Source organism: Heterodontus francisci, chromosome 10 (genome assembly GCF_036365525.1).
Source record: "Heterodontus francisci isolate sHetFra1 chromosome 10, sHetFra1.hap1, whole genome shotgun sequence".
In the NCBI taxonomy this organism is placed as follows: Eukaryota; Metazoa; Chordata; class Chondrichthyes; order Heterodontiformes; family Heterodontidae; genus Heterodontus; species Heterodontus francisci.
The window spans coordinates 77,843,213-77,860,342 of record NC_090380.1 but is presented as its reverse complement, the minus strand read 5'-3'; the positions used below and the strand labels follow the sequence as shown (position 1 = coordinate 77,860,342).

Sequence of the window (17,130 nt, the reverse complement as noted above, 5' to 3'; positions counted from 1 at the left end):
TAAGTCCCTAAAACTTGATCTATCCAATGTGAACTTTACAACTTTAGTTGCAGGGACCCTCCTGTTTGAAGAGATGTCTATGAGCATGTTGAGAAAAATTACTTTATGTGTTTGTTGGTGTTAAGGGGATAAATAGTATCGTTGCACAGATTATCCTAACAGTTTAACATTTTATACAAAATAATCTGTATTAGATTAGGTGCCTATTATTTTGAAGTTATAAGCAATCTCTTGTCAACTGTGTCACAGTTATGTTAAGTACCATCTGTTCTCTCCCTCCCCGTTCAGTCCTCCTTGGATTTCAACTCCAAACATGGTAACCTTTTCTATGCAACTTCGATCTGTTGCCAAGCAAATTCTTCTCTCTCTCCTTGCGCACACGCATACACACACACACACATGCATGCGCTGTTTCTCTCCGTCTGCTTGTGTGGTTAACCCAAAATCGTAAATCTCCCAAGTTTGCCTTTTGGGGAAAATGCTGAGGGAAAACTCAAGTTTCATCGAAACTATTTTGTACAATAATCCTGACTGTGAGATTTTGAAAAATGGGAGTGAAGGAGCGATCTACCACTTGGCCAATGTCATGTTCACACTGGGTTACATGAGTGGCAGTGGCTTTTTTGGTCTAGTTTATATCTTCAGCCTTTTAGGCGTTGGGTTTTTCATTCAGTCGATCTGGGGCTGGGTCGATGCCTGCGGGGTGGATATTTTTATGTGGAGTCTGTTACTTTTTGTACTGTGTTTGGTCCAACTCGCACACATTGGCTACCGCTTCAGGAAAGTGACTTTCGAAGAAGACTTCGCTAATCTTTACAAAGCCATGTTTCGGCCTCTGGATGTTCCGCTTAACGTCTACAAGGAGATCGTGAGGTGCTGCGATGCCGAGGTTATGAGTCTTGCCCGCGACCAGAACTACGCGGTGGAGGGTAAAACCTCCATCGACCGCCTGTCTCTGCTGCTGGTGGGAAGGTAGGTGCCGGCAGCTCGATGAAAGCTGTGACATTATTCTCTCTTTCAAAAATACCTCCTTATGGGTGTGTGTGTGTGTGTGTGGGGAGGGGGAATGTTGCTGCTTTCATTTATTTTGTAGGATGGAGCCCATGCCAGCATTTCTTTCACAGATTTTGTGAAACCTTAAAAACACTGTTTTAAAATTTAAGTAGTTTTACTAAATACTCCCGTTAAGTATAAAACAATTTCATAAACATAATCAACAACATTGCGTTTCGATTCTTGTTCCATGACTGTTGGGGATAAAATACTGTTCCTTGACTTTTAAAAAAAAGCTTCAGTAGCGAACATTGTAGGAGAATGGTGGGGATGTGGTAGGGAATATGGGATTAATGTAGGATTAGTATAAATGGGTGGTTGTTGGTCGGCACAGACTCGGTGGGCCGAAGGGCCTGTTTCAGTGCTGTATCTCTCTATAACATTCATAAAGTAGTTATTTTTTTTATTCCTGCCGCCTCAGAGCAATACGACCTGTAAGAAAAATAACATCACTTTTGTATGATGCCGAAACTTAAAAGGAATGCAATCGGGAAGTAAGTTGAGATCAAGCGCAATTTATACTGCAAGTTTTTATGGGGGTTGACTATAAACGTCTCAGTTTTTAATGTGATTCAATTTTGAGTTGGAATAGAGTACACATTGGGAACCTAATAATACAGCACTAGAAAGTCGAGAGAGGATACTGAAGGATATCCTCACCAATGAACCAAGTATTCCCCTTGTGTGTTGGTGGAATGATGTTTACCAAAACATCACTGAAACAGTTCTAACACAGTGTGTTGACTTATTCCCCACTATGGAGAGTATGTTAATTATTGGCCAAATACCATACAAAGTTTTGCCCTCCTCTTTATTTAGTCAATAAAGGCAGTTAAAATAATGAATCTCAGGAAGACTGATAATGCAGAGTGCTGACATACTAGTGCAGTGACTCAGATTGGCTAGGTACAGGTTCAGCCTGCAATTCATGAATTTCCAGTCTCATTTAGGTCATTGAAGTGGGACTATAAGTAGAAGCTCAGCATTTCCTCGGAGGACAGAAGAGAAAGTGACAGATGCATCAATCTAAACCAATATCTCAGCTACAGCTACAATTTACCCTATGCACCCCTCACAAAATAAAATTCAGTCCATTCTTTGTTTACAACACAGGTCACCAACCCATCCAATATACATATCGCACATAGTCCAACAGACCAGTTTAAAAGCCACTGATATCAGTAACATTCTGAAGTCGCTTGAAGTGTCAGTACAATCACCCTTCTTCCTAGAGAATTATTCACGCTTCACCCAACACTAAACAGTGGTTAGCACCGCAGCCTCACAGCTCCAGCGACCCGGGTTCAGTTCTGGGTACTGCCTGTGCGGAGTTTGCAAATTCTCCCTGTGTCTGCGTGGGTTTCCGGCGGGTGCTCCGGTTTCCTCCCACAGCCAAAGACTTGCAGGTTGATAGGTAAATTGGCCATTGTAAATTGTCCCTAGTGTAGGTAGGTGGTAGGAGAATGGTGGGGATGTGGTCGAGAATATGGGGTTAATGTAAGATTAGTATAATTAGTACAAAAGTCCGAGTGTATCAGGCCTGTGTCCTCAGTACCTTGCTCTACGGCAGCGAGGCCTGGACAACGTATGCCAGCCAAGAGCGACGTCTCAATTCATTCCATCCTCGCTGCCTTCGGAGAATACTTGGCATCAGGTGGCAGGACTGTATCTCCAACACAGAAGTCCTTGAAGCGGCCAACACCCCCAGCTTATACACACTACTGAGTCAGCGGCGCTTGAGATGGCTTGGCCATGTGAGCCGCATGGAAGATGGCAGGATCCCCAAAGACACATTGTACAGCGAGCTCGCCACTGGTATCAGACCCACCGGCCGTCCATGTCTCCGCTATAAAGACGTCTGCAAACGCGACATGAAATCGTGTGACATTGATCACAAGTCGTGGGAGTCAGTTGCCAGCATTCGCCAGAGCTGGCGGGCAGCCATAAAGACAGGGCTAAATTGTGGCGAGTCGAAGAGACTTAGTAGTTGGCGGGAAAAAAGACAGAGGCGCAAGGGGAGAGCCAACTGTGCAACAGCCCCGACAAACAAATTTCTCTGCAGCACCTGTGGAAGAGCCTGTCACTCCAGAATTGGCCTTTATAGCCACTCCAGGCGCTGCTTCACAAACCACTGACCACCTCCAGGCGCGTATCCATTGTCTCTCGAGATAAGGAGGCCCAAAAGAAAGAAGTATAAATGGGTGGTTGTTGGTCGGCACAGACTCAGTGAGCCGAAGGGCCTGTTTCAGTGCTGTATCTCTAAATAAAAATAAATAAAATAAAAAATAAAAAACAGGCCGTTCAATGCAGAGTTCACTTCTGCCTAGTGAAGTAGTTCATTGAGACTTGTAACCTGCACACCACATTCCACCAACTTCACTGACTTTTATATAAATGGGTACATGCTACCATCAAAATAGTCTTCAATACTAAAGAGTTCTAAAGAGTGTGCAGGAACAGAGCGACCTGGGGATGCATGTGCATAGATCTTTGAAGGTGGCAGGACATATTGAGAAAGTGGTTAGTAAAGCATATGGGATCTTGGGCTTCATAAATAGAGGCATTGAGTACAAAAGCAGGGAAGTTATGCAGAACCTTTTATAAAGCTCTGGTTTGGCCCCAACTGGAGTATTGCGTCCAGTTCTGGTCACCACACTTGAGGAAGGATGTGAGGGTCCTTGAGAAGGTGCAGAGGAGATTTACCAGAAATGTTCCAGGAATAGAGGATTTTAATTACAATGTTTGGTTGGAAAAGCTGCGGTTGTTCTCCTTAGAACAAAGGAGGTTGAGGGGAGATTTAATAGAGGTATACAAGATTATGACAGGTTTAGATAAGTTAGACAAGGAAAAATTGTTCCCATTAACTGATGGTACAAGGACAAGGGGACACAGATCGAAGGAAAGTTGCAGGGGTATATGAGGAAGCACTTTTTTATGCAGCGGGTGGTAATGATCTGGAACTCACTGCCCACAAGGGTGGTGGAAGCGGAGACAATCAGTGACTTCAAGGAATTTGGATGAGAAATAGATTTGCAGGGCTACGGGATCAAGCAGGGGAGTGGGACTGGCAGGATAGCTACGTGGAGAGCCGGCATAGACTTGATGGACCAAATGGCCTTCTTCTGTGCTGTAAATGACTCTTTGACTCTATTAAACAATTTGCAGGCTAATTTATCCATTACTCCACCTCTGTGATTGGGTTCCCTGTTGATTTTCTCCCTGTCCTTTTTCTTTCTTACTAAAATGCTTGATTATGTTTCAAGCTTCAATTCTGTTAAAGGGTCCACACCCAAACACTCATACCTGCCTTTATCTTTACAAGATGTTGACTGCCCTGCTGTGTAGTTCCAGCATTTGGTGTCTTTATTTCAGTTTTGCAGCACCTGTAGTTTTTCATTTTATTGTTCAGATGCCAATTCATTATAATGCTTTTTCCAATTCTGAGCATATCTTTGCAAGTTTGTTGAAGATCACCAGACTGGTCAGTCATTGTCACCAGCCCAGAGTAACCCTTTTAATGATGACTGATGACAGACTTCAACCAATGAAAAAAATTAGTATCATTTTTGTATAACTGTGAGTTGTTGCAAATGCACATAACCTATTGATCCCACATCATTTCCCTAATGATCATCACAATGCACTACATCTCATAATCTATCTTTGCAGCAACTCTTGATTCCTCCAAATGGCATTCAGATACCACTGTAACCTCACAGCTCTCCCCAGATTGCTCTGTCCGCTTTGCAGTTATCTTGACAAGGCATGCTTATTGAATTGGCAACTAGAAGACTTTTGCTGTAATTTGTTAACGCATTCAGCTGCAAAGGTAAGAAAATCATTGGCCAAATCGCCCACTGTCAAATTCACCCCACTAGCTGTCTCACAGACCCAGTTAGCTTTGTGTTTAGCAGTATTGCTCTTGTGGCTATGCTCCTTGGCAAAGTCACTTGTGGTACAAAGCACATCAGTTACTCTGATTCATATGTGCCAACACCATCATTTCTGCAACCTTGGTCAGTATGTCAGCATTTACTGACCTAAATCAATTATTCTTTTCCAGCCTCAGGGAAGTGAATAAGGATCATAATTTAAAATCGCTCAGAAAAACAATGGAGGATTACAATTTAAAACCTTTCTAAGGTGCTTTGCATTGTAGTTTCCAACTCTTCCACTTCCCAATTATCACTTGTTAAAGCCAGATAAATTAAAAATGTTGAAAAATCACAGACCTCCTATTTTCTGAATTTAGATTGGATTTAATAGAGCCAGGGAAGTATAACATCTTTCTACTGGTTGTGAAAACTATATGGTAAAGGGAAACTCAATTCAGAAAATATCTTCAAAAGAATTGTTACCTTCACTAAATGTCAAAAATATATGCTCTGTAATTGCAAACAAAATCATTTTGTGTGTTTCTATAGGGTTCGTGTTACTCATGAACAGCAGTTTCTGCACTATATCTTTCCCTATCAGTTCCTTGACTCTCCAGAATGGGAATCTCTACGGCCTAATGAAGAAGGCAATTTTCAAGTAATTCCTTTTTTTTTGTTTGTCTAATGCTTAAAGTGAATCACCAAGCTAATAACTTATGCTTTAGACATATAATGATATCTTGTAATTATCTATCTTTGTGAATATATTAAAAAACTGTCTGCATGCACTTTCTGTCAACTTTTCCATTGATGGGCATAGAAAATTTACATAGGCAGTTTTCATTGTAAATGTTGGAGCAGGAGCTTCTAATGGAACTATAAAAATATGAACAGAATATATGGCTTTAAAATTGAGACTAAATTATGTTTGTATGCCTTGATCCAATTATACTCTGCTGTCTAACCCTGTTCCATTTGAAGACTACACTTAGTCTTGACTCCTTGTGCGTAACACCATGGAGATCAAATGGTATATGACTAAAAGTCTTGCATATGGTGCATAAGTCCTTCAGTATTTATCCCTACTGGTGTTTCATGAAATCAGGGTAAGCAGCAGGCTACCACCAGTACTGTTAAAAACTAGCTACCAGGAACTATCCAAGGGGACAACATTCCCTGCTCTTAATCTCCACATTACAAGGATTAATACTTTCAGTGGTTCAGATGACATGAAAAATCAAAGAGACAACATTCAAACATTTTTTTTGTCAGAAATGCATGTTGGAAATGAGTCATTGTCTTCTGAGTGCAACATATATTGTGTAAGGCTCTCCCAGGTTGCTCATAGATCATTTATTCTGGAAGAATTTGGGCTTAAATGGGGAGGGGGAAGCAAGTTAAACTGATCCTATTTAATTCTTGCCACTAATGTCTGTGCTCCTAAAGGCGACAGATAACTGTACTATGGAATGTTTCCTTTGCATCTAACTTCAACATCAAGCTTTCAGAAGGCATGTTTCACTAACCTGAAGTCGGAGATGGCGGCAGCAGACCTGGAAGGAGTCGGGACCCGAGCAGATCTATAAAAGAAAGAGCGGGGCTCGAGGCCCTTCACTAACCTGAAGTCGGGGACGGCAGCAGCAGATTCTCTGACTGTTTCTGCGGGCGCTCTGTTTGGATTTAGTGTAAAAAATCGAAGTGACATCACTGAAATTCTGTGCACTGATTGGTCAGTGGGCTGCAGCTGTTATTGCCTGGGGATAACTGAGATTGATTGGAGTTTTTAAAAATGTTCCTTTTAAATTAAAGCCCTAAGACAGCTACATGTAAATTTTTAGTATTTACTGGCTATACTAGTGCTGTTTGCATGGAGAGAGGCTGTAAGTTAAATGTGGGTATTTTCGTTGGCTGGGGGCGGTGGAAGGTGCTCTTTGGTCTTTTTCTTTCTCAGCCTCAAATGTACAGAGGCCTCCAAACAGTCAGGCAGTGAAAGAGGAGGAGATATGTCGGCAAATCTCACAGAGGTGCAAAAATAATAGGGCTATATTAGTAGGGGATTTCAACTTCCCCTATATTAGAGGGAATAGTATTAGTGGAAAAAGCTTAAAGGGGGCGGAATTCTTCAAGTGCATTCAGGAGAGCTTTTTGAGCCAGTATGTGGAGAGTCCTACAAGAGGAGGAGCGATACTGGACTTAATCCTAGGGAATGAAGCTGGACAAGTGGTAGAATTGGCAGTGGGAGAGCATTTCGGGGATAGTGACCATAACTCTGTAAGATTTAAGGTTGTTATGGAAAAGGACATAGAGGGACCGGAAATAAAAGTACCGAATTGGGGGAAGGCAGATTTCAATATGATAAAACAGGATCTGGCCAAAGTGAACTGGGAGCAGCTTCTTATAGGAAAGTCTACATCAGGCCAGTGGAAGTCATTTAGAAAGGAAATTGCGAGGGTTCAGGTCCGTAAAGGTGAAGAGTAGGACCAATAAGTCCAGGGAACCCAGGATGTCAAGGGATATAGAGGATTGGATAAGGAAAAAAAAGGAGGCTTATGGCAGATTCAGAGTGCTGAAAACAGCAGAGACCAAGAGAGGAGTATAGAAAGTCTAGGGGAGTACTTAAAAAAGGAATTAGGAGAGCGAAGAGGGGGCATGAAAAATCACTGGCAGACAAGATAAAGGAAAATCCCAAGGCGTTTTATAAGCATGTTAGGGGCAAGAGGATAATCAGGGAAAAAGTGGGGCCCATTAGGGATCAAAGAGGCAATGTGTGTGTGGAGCCGGAGGAGATAGGTGAGGTTTTGAACGATTACTTTTCACCTGTGTTCACTATGGAGGGACGATGTAGGTGTAGTGATCATGGAGGGGGATTGTGATATACTTGATCAAATTAGCATTGAAAAGGAGGAAGTATTAGCTGTATTAGTGGGCTTGTAGGTGGATAAATCCCCAGACCCAGATGAGATGTATTCCAGGCTGCTATGTGTGGCAAGGGAGGAGATAGAGGGGGCTCTGACACAAATTTTCAGATCCTCTCTGCCCACAGGAGAGGTGCCAGAGGATTGGAGGACAGCGAATGGGGTACCATTATTCACGAAGGGTAGCAGGAATAAACCAAGTAATTATAGGCCTCTGAGTCCAACGTCAGTGGTAGGGAAATTATTGGAAAAAATTCGGAGAGAAAGGATTAATCTCCACTTGGAGAAGCAGGGGTTGATCAGGGATAGTCAGCATGGCTTTGTCAGGGGGAGATCGTGTCTAACTAACTTGATTGAATTTTTTGAGGAGGTAACTAGAGGTGTAGATGAGGGTAAAGCAGTTGATGTCATCTACATGGACTTCAGTAAGGCTTTTGATAAGGTCCTGCATGGGAGATTGGTTAAGAAAGTAAGAGCCCATGGAAACCAGGGTAATTTGGCAAATTGGATTCAAAATTGGCTGAATGGCAGGAGGCAGAGGGTGATGGTAGAGGGTTGTTTTTGCGAATGGAGGCCTGTGACCAGCGGGGTACCATAGGGATCAGTGCTGGGACCCTTACTGTTTGTAGTGTACATTAATGATTTAGACGTGAATATAAGAGGTATGATCAGTAAGTTTGCAGACAACGCGTAAATTGGTGGTGTCGTAAATAGTGAGGAGGAAAGCCTTAGATTACAGGACGATCTAGATGGGCTGGTAAGATGGGCGGAGCTGTGGCAAATGGAGTTTAATCCTGAAAAGTGTGAGGTGATGCACTTTGGGAGGACTAACAAGGCAAGAGAATATACAATGGATAGCAGGACCCTAAGGAGTACAGAAGTTCAGAGGGACCTTGGGGTGCTTGTCTATAGACCACTGAAGGCAGCAGCATAGGTAGATAAAGTGGTTAGGAAGGCATACGGGATACTTGCCTTTATTAGCCGAGGCATAGAGTATAAGAGCAGGGAGGTTATGATGGAGCTGTAGAAAATGCTGGTTAGGCCATAGCTGGAGTACTGTGTACAGTTCTGGTCACCACACTATAGGAAGGATGTGATTGCAATGGAGAGGGTACAGAGGAGATTCACCAGGATGTTGTCTGGGCTGGAGCATTTCAGTTATGAAGAGAGACTGGATAGGCTGGGGTTGTTTTCCTTGGAGCGGAGAAGCCTGAGGGGGGACCTGATTGAGGTATACAAAATTATGAGGGGCATTGATAGGATAGATAGGAAGAAACTTTTTCCCTTAGTGGAGTGGTCAATAACCAGGGGGCATAGATTTAAGGTAAGGGGCAAGAGTTTAGAGAGGAGTTGAGGAAAATCTTTTTCACCCAGAGGGTGGTTGGAATCTGGAACGCACTGCCTGAAGGGGTGGTAGAGGCAGGAACACTCAAGACATTTAAGAAGTATTTAGATGAGCACTTGAAACACCATAACATACAAGGCTATGGGCCAAGTGCGGGGAAGTGGGATTAGTTTTGGATGGGTGCTTGATGGTCGGCGCAGGCACGTTGGGCCCAAGGGCCTGTTTCTGTGCTGTAAAACTCTATGACTCTATGATGTAGGTCAGATGTCACTGGAGCTCTGCTTACAATGCTCTGAGGATGTGACATGGGGTATGGTAGAGTAGTTATATTATTGGACTAGTAATCTAGAGGTTTTAACTAAGAATCCAGGGAATGTGAATTCAAATCCCACCATGGTAATTCGACAATTTTCATTCAGTTTAAAAATTGGAAATAAAAATTTGTTTCCAGTAGAAATGACCATTGTTGTAAAAATGAATTTAGGGAAGGAAACATGCCGTTCTTCCCTGGTGTTACCTATATAATGACTCCTGTACCACACCAATGTAGCTGGCTCTTAACTGTTCTCTGAAGTGACCTAGGAAACCACTCAGTTGTATCAAACTGTACTGTTACCTTCTCAGGGCAACAAGGATGGGCAATAAATGCCTACTGTGCCACATCCCAAAAATGAACAAAACATTGCAGCTTCAAGAATAATAACCATCAAGGGAAGGTGGGTTTGCGTGTGTGTGGTGAGTTAATTCCCTGAAAATCCCCTTGAGCAGGAAGATCTGGGCTGACACTCCAGTGCAGTACTGAGGAAGTGCTACATTGTTGGAGGTGCTGTCTTTTGGATGTGATGTTAAATTGAGGCTCTGTTTGCTGTCTTAGTTGTACATAAAAGATCCTATGGCACTATTTTGAAGAAGAGCAGGTGAGTTATCCCCAATGTCCTGGCCAATATTTATCCTTCAATCAATATTACAAAAACAGATTATCTGATCATTATCAAATTGTTGTTTCTGGGAATTTGCTGTGCACAAATTGGCTGCTGTGTTTTCTACATTGCAACAGTGACTACACTTCAAAACAAAAAGTACTTCATTGGCTGTAAAGTGCTTTGTCCAGTGGTTGTGAAAGGCAATTTGTAAATGCAAGTCTTTTATTTAAATTTCATTGAGTCAGGATCCTAACATCATCCTGCCCTCTTCTGGGTTACAACCGGGTGTGTTTAAAGACTAGCAGGAAACCCCCTTGAAGCTGTCAGGAAGTTAATTAGATTGTGCAAATAGACAATTAAGTGTCTCTTTAACTCTGCATTCTGGTTTTAACAGCCAGCAGATATATTTCCCGAGCTTCCAGCAGTTTGCCAGGGTTAACCAGGTAAGTGCAGTGGGAAGTGCTTCTTCAGTGAAATTGACAGGCTGGGAAGCCCTTGATCAATGAAACTGAAAAGCTCCAGTCATGGCCAGGTGAGAGTTTGCTGTTCAAAGCACTTCTTCTCTCAGGCTTTCATGGCAGGTCATTGCTGACATCTGAAGCCTCCTGGCCCAGTAGGCCGTAAAGGTGTCTTTTCCCAGAGGGCCAACACCCAAGTCTGTTCCCTCCCTAAGCTTGTGTGTTCTCTTCTGCAAGGAGAAAAAGAAGAGAGTTATGAGTGTTAGAAATGGCTTTGTGGATAGCAGGAAAGGACAACATTCGTGGAAGATGACTGTGAGGCATGGGTGCGAGAGGACAATAGGATGAGTATGAGTGTGGGTGTTGCCTGTTTAGATGGGAATGTGAGGTGCCTGGAGAGAGAGTGAGTGGAGCTGTAAGGTGTGTTGTCCTGAGGAGTGCTTTGCAGGAGAATGCTGGGCAATTCAGAATGTGGGGCTTGACACCTGAAAATGCTATGCCACTCACCTTAACTGTCCTCCTGAGGTCCTGGATCCTCTTGGTTCCCTTTCTCCAGATTGGAGGGACCACACTTCTGCTGCTGACTTCCTTGGTCATTTCCATCCATACTTGCTTGGTTGGAGAGTCTGTCCTCTTTCTCCTGTCCTTGCAAGAGCTCACCTCACTGCAGTCCCTCAGATCCTGTATCAGGACCTCCAGGTAAGAATGAGAGACCCGAGGAGAAGCCTCCCCAGGTCTCTTCTCCATTGCTGAGGCTACCGTGGCCACAAAAATCTATGTGTAGTTGAGCCTTTCTGAACCATGCCAGGGTCCCTTTAATTAGAAATCCTTTCTTTGACAGTTCCAGCGTGTCACCCTGCCTGCGTCTCTGATTGGCCAGGAAACCCGGAGGCGGGGTGCTATGCCATGGCTCAGTTAAAGAGCCACAGTAAAGCCCGATGAAACTGTCAACGGGTTCGTGACCTGCTGCAGATCTTGCCATTTCAGCAGGGACTGTCATTTGAAAATTCCACCCACTCTGTTAGTATTATGCTAATGGATAATAAATGATGTGGTAATTTATTAATTCAGTTATCATGAAATTTGTAAATAAACAACTGGGGAAAAATGGCAAATGTTTGACCAGTTATCTCAAAAAATTGTGTCATTCTTTCTTCCAACAATAATAAATTATTTTCACAGCAAAAAAGGTAGCTTCCTTAAACAGATCTGATCTGCTATGAATCTAAACCCTTATGCATGCTGTGAGTGAAATAGTGTACTGTGGGACTAACTGTTACTCCTTAACTGCAATATGTTGCATTGGAGACCTCATGGGATGCCCACCACTTTCTCCAACTAAAAGGACCACAGTCTGACTAAAACGAATAGATTTATTTACAAATAAGATAATACTTCTGATTTTCTGATGCTGTTAGCCCACCCTTGGTTGAGGCAGTAAGAAACAAGTAACAGGAGATCACAAAGCTGTTGCTCGATTTCAACAATAATTATTTGACTGATTGGCATGAACTGGTTAACATACAAACTACTTTAAAGCATCCATAATTTGAATGTTAATAAAGCAAAAAGCAATATACTGTAGCTGCTAGAAATCCAAAATAAAACCAGTCCTGACTAAAGGACATCGACCTGAAACATTAACCTTACCTTTCTCTCTCGATAGATTCTGCCTTACCCACTGAGTGTTTCCAGGATTTTCTCTTACTTTAGTAATTTGAGTACCTTGAATTTACTGGGACTTTAACTCAGATAATCCAACTACAATGATATATATACAATGAGTTTCATTTTGACATACTAATTTTTAAAGTACATTTTCCCTCATCTTGTCACACAAACTTGCAAAAATTGGATTTGATCTCCATTAAGAAAATTTACACATGGCCAACTTTCTCTTTCCAATCTGGACATATAGGGGCTGGTTTGATGAAAATATATTCTCATCAGGGAGCTTTGCTAGCTTGGGGTGTATATTAGGACATTTTGGGTATGTTTCCCCTGATTTTCTGGCCATTAGTTGGCAAGGCTCGCTGGCGGGAGCATGATTGTGTGAGACCGGTACTGTAGAAAATACATAAGTTGGCTCTTAAAATAAGCAACTTGTCTACAGATTGAATATGAGCACATTATGTTCATTTTGATAGTGCTGAGAATTTGTATCTTTTGACAATTTGCTTCAGTCACATTGAAGTTACTGAACATCTCAATGTATCTGTTTTGCAGGTGACACTGACAGCAGAAACAGACTGTTGCTATGTGACGTGGAAGAGAAGGAAGCTATTTCTGCTCTTGGCTAAACATCAATATATTGCACGCCTTTTCACTGTTATGCTTGGAAATGACATTGCAGACAAACTTTATTCTCTTATTGACAAGCTCTACTGCAGGGGTGGGGTCCGCTATGATATCCGTCTACCCAGTCTTTACCATGTGTTAGCACCTTCTGTCGAAGCTGAGAAGGAGAAGATTGCAGAGAGTCCCCATTATGTTCCTCAGAGCCCATTTAGGCCTCAGGAGTCTCCCTTTAAAAAGTCATGGCCAGACAGCAACGACCTGATTGGTGAGGATTCCACCAGCCTAGTTCTGGAGGACTTTGCAGATATGACTGGATCATTTATGGAATATACCAGTGAAAGGGAGTACATGAAATAGTGGTCCAGTAAATGTGATAAAATCCTGTCACTGTCCATTCATGTGTAAGTACACTGCTGCTTCAAAGCTTACAACTACACCTAACAGAACTAACTTGGCTATCTGATTCTACTGGACCACAGTGACAGTATGTGGTAAGTGGAAAAGCTATCCTTGAGCAGTTGGGGTGTTGTGCTGACATTGGGGTACATTGTTAAGTTAGATGAAAAACAGTTTCCCTTTAACACCCTGTATATTACTTTCTCTTTTAGTGCTTAATACTAAACATGGAGGTACAATGTGGTCATAACTCTAGAAAAGCTGTCATCCAAAAGACCAAAACTAAGAATCTGCTTCACTGCGTCTAAGCATTGCTTTATTACAAAGCTATTTCCCCATTAATAGGAAGGCATTCAGTTCCTCAGCACAGTCATTCCTTAGCTTTGTAAAGACATTTCATTATTTTTTTTACTGGTTACAGAAACCCCGTCCTATTGCCAGATGGACTAAAAAAAATTTTTTAAATTAAAGTAGACTAAGTTTTACATACATTTTTGTTTTAATTTATCTTCAAATATTATGGTGCTTTTGATTTTACTCCAGTATGGGCTTCTCTTTGATTACTATATCTTGCATATTGCTTCATACTTTCAAATATTTGAAACAAACCCTATAGTGGTGCTAATTTTGTTTCAGTTATGTCAGTCTGCACCAGTTCATAGAATGTAAGGATCAACCAACCTGCAGTCCACTAACGCATCAAGTGGGTGCCTGATGAATTGTTTGCCAGACAAAGCAATTTCATCACTTTTCCAGTAAAATCCATGATGTCATTCGTTGCACATGTAGTTCTAAATGCTCCTTTCTCCGACACACAACAGTATCAGTCAATTGCCAATCAATTAGTCTATGAGCATCAATAAAGGATCTTACAGGTGAATACCCGCTTCCTTGGTAACCATCAGGATGGCTTAATTTTAAGACTGTCCATTATTTCCTTTTGTTTTGAAAAGAAAATTGAAAAATTAGTTCCTTGGAGATTAAGAATACTCAGGTTAATTTTAGAGTGCCTCTGTCCCTGTGACCTCTACATGTGAGAAGGACAAACAAGAAATAACATGGGAAAAACCATTATCTCCAAGTTCCCCTCCAAGCCATACATCATCTTGACTTGGACATATATTTTTATTCCTTCATCATCACAGGTTAGGAATTGCAAGATACTAACCCAAACACCCTCATAGGAGCACCACCATCACAAGGACTGCAGCAGTCCACAAAGAAGGCCCACTGTTGCTTTCTATAGGGATTGGCAATAAATGCAACGTTGTCACCACTGCTCACATCCTGACAGTAACTAAAAACAGGTAGGCAACATCTTTATCATGTGGATACTGTAAATGAAAGGGGGTTATACATTTGAGGCTTTAATGAAGGAAGTAATGGTGAGAAAAGCAGACGCTGAGAAAGATAGAGTGCTGCCTAATGAACAATGATGGCTAGTTAGCTAATGTAAGGATGGTTACAACAGCTTATGCCAATAATAGTTGCTGCACTGCCTGACTATGAAGTCACAATACAGTCTCCTACAAATAGTCATGGCCCTCCTGCCTTGGGCGCTATAGCATTGGAAGGATGAATGAGAATGGACAGAGACTGCTTGAGTTGTGTACCTATCACAACCTCTGCATCACCAACTCGTTCTTTCACACTAAACCCTGTCACCAGGTTTCTTGGAAGCACCCAAGATCACGTCGTTGGTACCAGCTGGACCTCATCGTCACAAGGTGAGCCTCTTTAAACAGCGTTCAAATCACACGCAGCTTCCACAGTGCGGACTGCGACACCGACCACTCCCTGGTGTGCAGCAAGGTTAGCCTCAAACCAAAGAAGCTGCATCACTCCAAGCAGAAGGGCCGCCCGCGCATCAACACTAGCAGAATTTCTCATCCACAGCTGTTCCGTAAGTTTCTAAATTCACTTGAAAAAGCCCTCCAAAACACTCCCACAGGGGATGTAGGGACCAAGTGGGCCCACATCAGAGACGCCATCTATGACTCAGCAATGACCACCTATGGCAATCGTGTGAAGTGGAATGCAGACTGGTTTCAATCTCACATTGAAGAGCTGGAACCTGTCATAGCCGCTAAGCGCATTGCACTGCTGAACTACAAGAAAGCCCCCAGCGAGTTAACATCCGTAGCACTTAAAGCTGCCAGAAGCGCTGCACAAAGAACAGCCAGGCACTGCGCAAATGACTACTGGCAACACCTATGCAGTCATATTCAGCTGGCCTCTGACACAGGAAATATCAGAGGAATGTATGATGGCATTAAGAGAGCTTTTGGGCCAACCTTCAAGAAGATTGCCCCACTCAAATCTAAATCAGGGGTCACAATCACTGACCAACGCAAGCAAATGGACTGCTGGGTGGAACACTACCTAGAACTGTACTCCAGGGAGAATGTTGTCACTGAGACCGCCCTCAATGCAGCCCTGTCTCTGCCAGTCATGGATGAGCTGGACGTACAGCCAACAAAATCGGAACTCAGTGATGCCACTGATTCTCTAGCCAGCGGAAAAGCCCCTGGGAAGAACGGCATTACCAATGAAATCATCAAGAGTGCCAAGCCTGCTATACTTTCAGCACTGCACAAACTGCTTTGCCTGTGCTGGGACGAGGGAGCAGTACCACAGGACATGCGCGATGCCAATATCATCACCCTCTATAAGAACAAGGGTGACCGCGGTGACTGCAACAACTACCGTGGAATCTCCCTGCTCAGCATAGTGGGGAAAATCTTCGCTCGAGTCGCTTTAAACAGGCTCCAGAAGCTGGCTGAGCGTGTCTATCCTGAGGCACAGTGTGGCTTTCGAGCAGAGAGATCTGCATGCTTTCGAGCATGCTGTTCTCCCTTCGCCAGCTACAGGAGAAATGCCGTGAACAACAGATGCCCCTCTACGTTGCTTTCATTGATCTCACCAAAGCCTTTGACCTCGTCAGCAGACGTGGTCTCTTCAGACTACTAGAAAAGATTGGATGCCCACCAAAGCTACTAAGTATCATCACCTCATTCCATGACAATATGAAAGGCACAATTCAGCATAGCGGCACCTCATCAGACCCTTTTCCAATCCTGAGTGGCGTGAAACAGGGCTGTGTTCTCGCACCTACACTGTTTGGGATCTTCTTCTCACTGCTGCTCTCACATGCATTCAAGTCTTCAGAAGAAGGAATTTTCCTCCACACAAGATCAGGGGGCAGGTTTTTCAACCTTGCCCGTCTAAAAGCGAAGACCAAAGTACGGAAAGTCCTCATCAGGGAACTCCTCTTTGCTGAGGATGCTGCATTAACATCTCACACTGAAGAGTGTCTGCAGAGACCTATTGACAGGTTTGCAGCTGCCTGCAATGAATTTGGCCTAACCAGCAGCCTCAAGAAAACGAACATCATGGGACAGGACGTCAGAAATGCTCCATCCATCAATATCGGCGACCACACTCTGGAAGTGGTTCAAGAGTTCACCTACCTAGGCTCAACTATCACCAGTAACCTGTCTCTCGATGCAGAATTAAACAAGCGGATGGGAAAGGCTTCCTCTGCTATGTCCAGACTGGCCAAGAGAGTGTGGGAAAATGGCGCACTGACACAGAACACAAAAGTCCAAGTGTATCAAGCCTGTGTCCTCAGTACCTTGCTCTACGGCAGCGAGGCCTGGACAACGTACGTCAGCCAAGAGCGACATCTCAATTCATTCCATCTTCGCTGCCTCCGGAGAATCCTTGGCATCAGGTGGCAGGACCGTATCTCCAACTCAGAAGTCCTTGAGGTGGCCAACATCCCCAGCATATACACCCTACTAAGCCAGCAGCACCTGAGATGGCTTGGCCATGTGAGCCGTATGGAAGATGGCAGGATCCCCAAGG

The 17,130-nt window shown here is 43.2% G+C and overlaps 1 protein-coding gene across 2 annotated transcripts in view; it reads left to right on the top strand.

The window, feature by feature from the left end:
* Nucleotides 1-392: 392 nt before the first annotated feature.
* The window catches only part of popdc2 (popeye domain containing 2), a 31,318-nt gene continuing 14,580 nt past the window's right edge, over nt 393-17,130 (top strand). Inside the window, exons 1-3 of one of the 2 annotated variants that reach the window (XM_068039940.1) lie at nt 393-972; nt 5,478-5,586; nt 12,796-13,132. In XM_068039940.1, the coding sequence (XP_067896041.1) occupies nt 479-972; nt 5,478-5,586; nt 12,796-13,132 (940 nt within the window). In that variant the 5' untranslated portion in view covers nt 393-478. Of the gene's footprint in view, nt 973-5,477; nt 5,587-12,795; nt 13,269-17,130 lie in introns of both variants that reach the window. The other variant, XM_068039939.1, reaches the window with a different exon arrangement.